At 44.0% G+C, this 8,269-nt stretch overlaps 1 protein-coding gene across 1 annotated transcript; it reads right to left on the bottom strand.

Annotated features, from left to right (window-relative positions):
* LOC103703277 (transcription factor MYB1-like) lies at positions 1-1,694 on the bottom strand. The gene is made up of 3 exons (XM_008786073.6): positions 1,388-1,694; positions 820-949; positions 1-734 (listed from the first exon to the last, which is right to left on the bottom strand). Exons 1-3 carry the CDS (start codon positions 1,614-1,616, stop codon positions 152-154), a joined length of 942 nt encoding a protein of 313 aa, XP_008784295.4. The 5' UTR covers positions 1,617-1,694; the 3' UTR covers positions 1-151.
* Positions 1,695-8,269: the final 6,575 nt, after the last annotated feature.

Below are 8,269 nucleotides of genomic sequence, written 5' to 3'. Positions count from 1 at the left end.
TTAGAGGACTGGAGTTAAATTTTATTCGAATACTTGTGAAAGAGTTGCATTGATATAAACAACAACAAACACTGGTGAAAGGGCTGAAGTATGGTAACATAATTCTACATGCAAACCACTATCAAACCGTGGTGCTTGATAGCCCAAGATTTCATGACTCGGATTCGAAGAAAGTAGCCAGTGATCCAAGATCAAGACTGCCATATGGTTGGATGTGGTCGGTCCCGATCCAATTCTCAAACATTCCTCCGCTGGAGATGACATTCTCATCGAAAGGCACGCACAATTTACCATTGTTACGGTCCCCTATGTCCTGTTGGATATTGTCCCCAACGAGTTGGAAGAGCTCGAAGTCAAGGAGACACGGGCGGAATAGACCGTCAGTATTGCAACCCGTCACTAAGTTCAGTAGGTCATGATCTTGAGGAGCTAACAAAGAACTCTCTGGTGCCATGTCGTCCATCACGAGCGCCTTGAGTTCATTCTTATGAACAGTTTGGTTGCCATGCCGATCTAAACTCAGTTCAGCCTCGCTGCACCTTGCTGGATTCTCAAATGGTGGAGCTCGAACTCTTGTTTTGCTCTTGGACTTCCTCTCTTCATCTTGGTTCGAACACATCAGGTTTGTTAATGGAACTGACCGAACTTGCGCCTTCTTCTTCAGGACTGTGTTCCAGTAGTTCTTGATTTCGTTGTCTGTTCGACCCGGGAGCCTTCCAGCTATCAGAGACCACCTGGAGGATTTAAGGGGGAGAAAATTAACAACTCACTAAGAGAGGAGAGGAAAAACTCTCATGGCATTGGATAATAATTAAATACCTGTTCCCTAAGAGCTTGTGGAGTCTGATGATGAGGTCCTCCTCTTCATGGGAGATGTTCCCCCTCTTGATATCTGGCCGCAGGTAGTTCAGCCATCGAAGCCGGCAGCTCCTCCCACATCGATTTAGGCCTGAAACATGTGTGCAGATGAAGATATCAGAAACCAAATCATTTCATGATTGAAATTTACTGAAACAATTACTTGAAAGATATATGATGGATGAAGAATTCTCCAACTGATTATGTGTTGGCCTTGAGGACTTGGAAATGCAGAAAGAAGCAACTGGTTGTTTTATTTGCTACAGGAGATCTACGGCAGACTCGATAGCCTTGTAAATGCCACAAGGTAGCCACAACGAGTCCATTAATGTGCTATAGGAGTCATGTGGTACACCAAATAGCCTTTGAGACCAGTGACGCACACATTCCCTCTCTATATCTCTCTCTCACACACACATACAGTGAGAGTCTTTGCTATGTATGGTAAGTGTGGCAGGTAGGCTAAATGGCCTCTTGACGCATAGAAATGCAAAGAGAACAGCAACTAGTTCTTTTAATCTGCTCGTACCTGTTCGCTTGGGAATCTTCCCCCACCTCCCTTCTCCATGAGCTTTGATGTAGTCAGTGAGGATCCGGTCCTCCATGGCACTCCAAGTTCCTTTGTTCAATCCCTCCTTTGAGCCACATCGGCTTCTACCCATGTTCGAAGACGAAGTAGCCTTCTCCTGATGACCATTATTTGGCAAACAGTCTCCAGTAGGCACCCTATCTTTAATGGCCGACTCACATGCATGCATACAATAATTGAAGTAGTGATGGAGGGGCACCCTATCTTTAATGGCCGACGTTGGGCCCTCCCATGACGTCAACGACGGCTACGATGGCACATATGCATGGACCACTCGCCAAACTTTGGTTGCAAAATAAATAAATAAACAAATAATAAAGAATGCTTCATGTCCATGAACATCATCGCGTACCATACTGTGACCTACATGAGGCCATTAACTTGAACCATTAATGGACATCAATGGAGTTTGCGAAGGCCAACTGCACCTGCTCTTCTCACCGGCCATTCAATGCTGTCGTCGTTGCCATCGTTATCTTGTAATCAGTTGTACACAGAATCTTCCCTCTTCCCTTGCTCCTTTTGGCTCGACATGCATTTGGATCGTCTGATCTGATCATTTATCTCGCGATGGAGATGTCCTAGAGAGAGTAAGTCCAGATGTGGCCCAGCTCTTTGAATGCTAGCCTTCAGTCATATCTGAAGAGTTGATTTTGCTGGAATAAAGTGGGAGTGCAGTGTCTCATGGCATTTAGAAGATAAAAGTGCCGTGCTGCAGCAAAGCAACACTAGTGTTTCAATACGTATCAAGTGAATCATCACCTATTCCTAAGGCTGCAAATGGGTCGGGTCGACCCAAGATCCGACCCGGCCCGACCCGCGTAGATCCGATTCGATCCGAATTTTAGAACCCGCGGGTCCGGGTCGGGTCCTAAAATTGGATCCTAATCATTTTTTGGGTCGGGTTTGGGTTCACCGAACGGATCTGACCCGAACCGAATAGATCCGAAGAGATAAAAAAAGAGGAGAAAAAAATCAAAAAAAAGTTTTTTTTTTCTCGGTCTATTACACTGTTGATACCTCTGGTGTCAGGGAACACCGAACTGAATATGGGTCATGTGCCAGTTTTCTGCAATGGAATTGGATTTTGGAAGAAGGTCTGGGATTTTTTTTGTCCTCGTGAGAGGGGAGCCGGGAGACACCAAGTTCCGTCCAATCAGTCATATGGACAAAAAATAGTGTGATATGAAATTTGGCTTGTAGACCGACTTAGTCAAGGGTCATCTGTTCTGACTGGAGGTCAATTGCAAGTCTTTCAAGTCATGGGTGACGCACCTCATAATTATGATATGACCAAATTAGATTTGCCCAAATTCTTTTCCAAAGCACAAAAAATTGGACTCCATTTGGACCCGAACCCAACCCGACTCGGATCCGGACCCGATTCGGACCCGACCCGGATCCGGACCCGATCCGGACCCGATTCGGACCCGACCCGATCCAACCCAATCTTTAACCGGGTCGGATCTGGGTCCAAAATTAGGATCCAAAAATCGGGTCGGATCGGAGTCACCCAGAACCCGACCCGATCCGACCCATTTGCACCCCTACCTATTCCGGATTGCTTGGAATGGTACATATGATGATAATCTCAAAGTTACTCTATATTAATTTGAGTGGGATAATACAAAGAAATGTTTTTATCTAAGCTAGAAAGTTTGAATTGCGCCGAGATTAATATGAAAGTTGATGGGGAGGTACCCCAATTAAAGGACAATGCAGCAGGAGAGAATTGTACTCGCAGTGAATTATAGCCATCCTTCTCTTCGGAGCTTGGCTCCTTAGCTTGTTTCATGGGCAGGGGCGGCCCAAGCCTTAGGCGACCTAGGGGGTCGCCCAAGGCCCCGGCTCGAGAGAAGGCCCCCGCGCGACGGCATCCTAGGCTCTAGCCTCCCAGCTCCCGCAGCCCCGCTCGGCCGCCTCCCAGCTCCCGCTCGGCCGCTCCTAGCTACTAGCTAGCTACAGTGTCAGAGCCTCAGAGGGTAAGGCCGCAGGAGCCAACGGCTACCTCGACAAGACGCGGGTGCTCCACTGTCCACTCCTCCTCTCTGGCTCTCTTTAAAATCCTCATCCTGCTCCACTCCTCCACTCCTCAATCCTCTTCTGCTCTGAGTCTCTGACAGCTCTGTTCGACTGTTCCGTGAAGCCGTGAAGGTGTGACTGCCTGCCGCCTGGCCCTGGGTCGTCTACTCGTCTCCTCCTCGCCTCCCCCCGCGCGGCCGCGCCTCCGCCAGTCCGCCTCCCCGCCTCCTTGGGCCCCGGCATCCCGCGACCGTCCCCGCGACCCCGGCGCCCCGCCTCCCCGGCATCCAGGCGGTCCCGCCGCCCGCGACCTCCTCGCCTCCCTCCCGCCTCTCAGGCCCCCGGCTCCTGTGAGGCCGTGACCCCGTCGGCCCGTCCGGCTCAATCCAGCGAGCCGGCGAGGTCGTCTCCTCCGCCTGAGCGCCTCCCAGTCCTCGGACGGCAGGACCCCGCCTGTGACATCGTCAGGCCGTCAGTCCGTCACTCCCGTGGCCGTGAGCCGTGAGCCCGTGACCTCCTCCGCTCCTCGCCCGACCCCGGCCCCAGCTCCCGTGAGGTGTGACTCGTGAGGCCGTGACGGCAGACGGCGTGACCTCCTCGGCCCTCGCCTCCCTCCCCGGCCCCGGCTCCCGTTGTCCCGTGACCCCGGCGGGCCCGGCCGTCCCCTCAGCCCTGAGCCCTCACGTCCGTGTCACGGTGTCAATTGTCACTGAGAGACTGAGTCTGTCAGTCTGTGACAGTGACTCAGTGGGTAGTGGGCCTAGTGGCACTGTAGCACAACATATGGTGTGATCCTTCTAACCCTCTTTTTGTTGTTTGATTATATTTTCAACATCCAGTGTCTAATTTTCCTAATTTTGTTGCAATTTCTATAATTTTGTTACAAATTTTCTCTTCTATTTTTTCTCTTTTATATTTTAATTTGTTTGTAGTAATTATCTTAATTGCTTTGTTTGGTAATATAATTTTTATATTCAAATGTCTAATAGAAAATATGAATGTGGATATGAAAAACTTTAAAAAAAAAGAAAAAGGCCTCATTTAGTGAGTCCGCCCTAGGCATCTCAAAAAGCTAGACGGATTATTTTTAAATAAATTTTTAAAGTATTTTATACTTATTAAAAATTTATTATTATTATTATTTTAAAAAAGGCCTCATTTAATGAGTTCGCCCTAGGCCCCCAAATGCATTGGGCCGTCCCTGTTCATGGGCATTGAAGATTTCCTACAGCCTAATTAATGATGTCTTTCCCAAGTAAATAAAAGATTTATAGAGCTCACTGAAATGGTGCTTAATTCCATGTGTGCATGACCAGTTCTACCACAGTATCACACTACTGAATGGGCTAAAAACGGCATTTCATATGGTTCTCACATGAGTACAGCCAGACAAATCCTATATCTAATGGTTTGAAGGCTTGATCTTATAATTGGATTAGAATCTAGCAATAAGAAATGTGCCGGTGCCAACTCAGAGTATGATGCTTTGCATGGCCAAGAACATTAAGCCGCCTTTTAATTAGTTTAACCAAAGTTCTCTACTTTACTCATGGCTTTATGTCAGGAATCAAAGCGAGGATACATAGATGGTGTGAAGTTTGTACTATACATTCCCATGACAAATGTTGTAGTCTTAGATTTTTTGGTGACAGTACTAAGCACATGGTTCGTTCGCCACCATAAAAATCAACACATTTGCTTATAACATATAAATATATACTTTGTTATCAAAAAATAATATACTTAATTACACCAATATCAAATGTACCTCAAGAAAGAACTATTTTTTAAATTAATCCCGATCTCAATCCATATAAGTTTTCATTCATAGCTCGCTAATGACTATTATTATCACGCAGAAAACCTTATTTATTATCACAAACCCAAAATTTCAAGAAAATAATCTCATCACTGCAAGCTAGACCGAAGGTGCAATATTTAGCTAATCCTATCCTGACCACATATAAATAGCTATAAAAGATGTGACCATCTTTTGCTCTCTAGAGAAGGTGGAGGGACCATCTTGTTTTTGTTCCACAAAAATATAAGAAAACTACAGCTAAAGCCAGCAGGGAAAAAGGATATATATAGTCATGGAGAGGCAAACCATGATTGAACCCCTTTCTACCGATCGAGAGAGGTAAAATGCCAAGGGTCTTCACAAGCACTCCTTTCATCATTTTATGAAATGATTGATGGTGATTCAGCCATTGCTTTCCAAAATAGAAAATACACTCACAAAGTAATTAATCAAATGCAGTAACTCACCTGCTCCACTATGAACCATATCTATGCATATGTTTTTTTTTTTTTTTAAAAAAGTGAAAAATCAAAGTAATAAAAACATAATTTCCCTGCTCCAAAATCATAAAACAAGGATCTTATAAAACCTGTATATCTATCCCTTAGTCCAAAGCTTTCGACTTCTTCATCTGCTATAACAACCCAGGACGTCACCCAAAATGGCTAGCCGGAAGGTATTATTTGGATTTCTTGATCCTGTATAAGTACCCAAGATCTATCCAGCGAATAACCGATGTGGGACTAAATATACACCCGCACGGATCCTCACATACTCCCCCCGTTCAAGCCCTGACGTTCTCGTCAGGCTAAAGGTTCATATCTATTCAAATCTAATCACAAACACTACAATTAGCCCATGGTCAGCCTCAATGAATTCGTGCTGCAGTGTCCCTTAGTCCACATAGGTTATGGGTCGGGACCGCTCTGATACTATTTGTAACAACCCGGAACCTCATCCAAAATGGCTAGCCGAAAGGTATTATATGGGTTCCTTGATCCTGTATAAGTACCCAAGATTTATCCAGCGAATAACCGATGTGAGACTAAACATACGTCCGCACGGATCCTCACACCTGCTTCCATGGTTTTTTCTTTTTTTTTTTTTTTTACTTCAGGGCTTTCTCGAATTTTCATTCTTAACTTGTATGAAATGAAATGAGGTAAACAATGTGCATTAATAGATGGCCAGCTTTGTCAAACTAATACTGTGCATCAAAATAGATAAAGCCAGCACTGTACTGTTAGGCAGCCTCTTTGTCACTGCAATTGTGAACACTTTTCGCTGATGAAAGGACAGTATCAGACCCCACTTGAGCAGAAGTTTATGAGACAAAGAAACTCTCTGAATCAACTCCACAGTATACTTTTGTTCTCTTCCTCTAAAAAACCCTAGCATGCACTGAACCTTAACTGGCCTTGGGTGAGTACTCTCTTTCCTTATTTTTCACACTGTCGGCCACGTCACAAAGTGAACCTAACATTACTCTTCCATGTGATTCCCAAAAGGATGGGGTGGAGGGGTTAGCTGGGATGGCACGGGCGTTTGAAGGGCTGATGGGAGATGCCACGAAAGATACTTTTAGGGTGCTTGAGCCTCCCCAAACGTCCGCCATGGACTTTGGAAATGGAAAAATTCTGCCATGTGGTGAGAACCCCACCATGAGATCACCAGCCATGTCCAAATAAGATTAGCGACACCTATGAGCTTCCATGAGGTACAAGTGATGGTGACAAATGCTGTCCTCTTTCTCTTTTAGCTCGACCTGCTACTGGTTCAACCAATGGCTTTGAGTCAACTTGGGTCCACATGAGCTAATTTCCTTCGTATTCTAATGCAAATCGGGAGTGATCGGGTCATCGACATGGTTCTGCCAATTAAACAATGAATCCATGATTTTTTTTTTATTCTGGAGGATAGAAGTTCACGTGCATTGTTTTTAATGTTTTTATTTATTATGCATTCTTGATGAAATGTTCTTGATCGACTGCTTTCGAATTTTTCTCTCAGCAAATGGACAAATGAAATGGAATATCGGACGAAAGGATTCGATTGATGCCTCACGTGGTTGATGCTGCAAATCTTTAATTTCGAACAAATTGGATTCGAAATGTTTCTCTTGCCTAAATTAATTCTACTATTAACTCAGCTAGTTTGGGAACCCTCTCGGAGAGGTTCAGAGTTCAAATCCTAATTCGATTTTGATAAGAAAGCAGGATGGTGGTGGAAAAGATGGATGGATGGATGGATGGTGCCGATCTAGAAAAGCAAGCAACTCCATAAAAATATAGGAAAAATCAATTTAAATTCAGTTTATACACTATTTTGCTTGACCCATCCAGCATAAGTAATCAATTATGGGGCAATACCTCCCAAGTTTCAAATTAGTATTGAGTCAAATATATGTTGCCCACTTATTTTTTAATTTTTGCAACTTAGGTTTCGAAATTTGACAGTTGGTTAACAAAATATAAGATTTATTTTTTTCTAGAGAGTTTTCCAGCCTATATATCACCAATTATTTTCATTTTAATCAAGGCGATAATCAAATTCTAGAGGTCTCTACTATCAAAACATGAAGATCTTACCAATTTACTTTTACCTTTACGCTGACGGGAATAGCAATGCAAGTCAATACCAATTGAACTGTCCCCCAATCAATCCGCCCGTAACAATTTTCTATATTATTAAATTTTTGGTAGAATTGGAAGCATCAAGCACAAATATGGTATACACACTTTTATATCGAAATAACAAAGAGATGCTCCTAATGAAACATATAGAAATAATAAGATCTATCTTTTGTTCCCCTTTCTTCCTGTGCAAAAGTACATCATAAGGATAGACAATCATCTGTCATATAGCAATATTTTTATCTGATCCATTGCTCATGTCTTCATTTGTGTAAATCTGTTCAAACCTAGATCCACAGTTCCTGCAGATTTTCAGAAAAGATCTAAGCACTCCCTATTTTATGACAAAGCTAGCTTTACATCCTT

This window comes from Phoenix dactylifera, chromosome 18 (assembly GCF_051530095.1).
Source record: "Phoenix dactylifera cultivar Ajwa chromosome 18, Ajwa_hap1_PhDact_Kaust_v1.1, whole genome shotgun sequence".
Taxonomy (NCBI): domain Eukaryota; kingdom Viridiplantae; phylum Streptophyta; class Magnoliopsida; order Arecales; family Arecaceae; genus Phoenix; species Phoenix dactylifera.
Note: the sequence above shows the minus strand (reverse complement) of the source record. Positions and strands in the feature narration are given on the sequence as shown.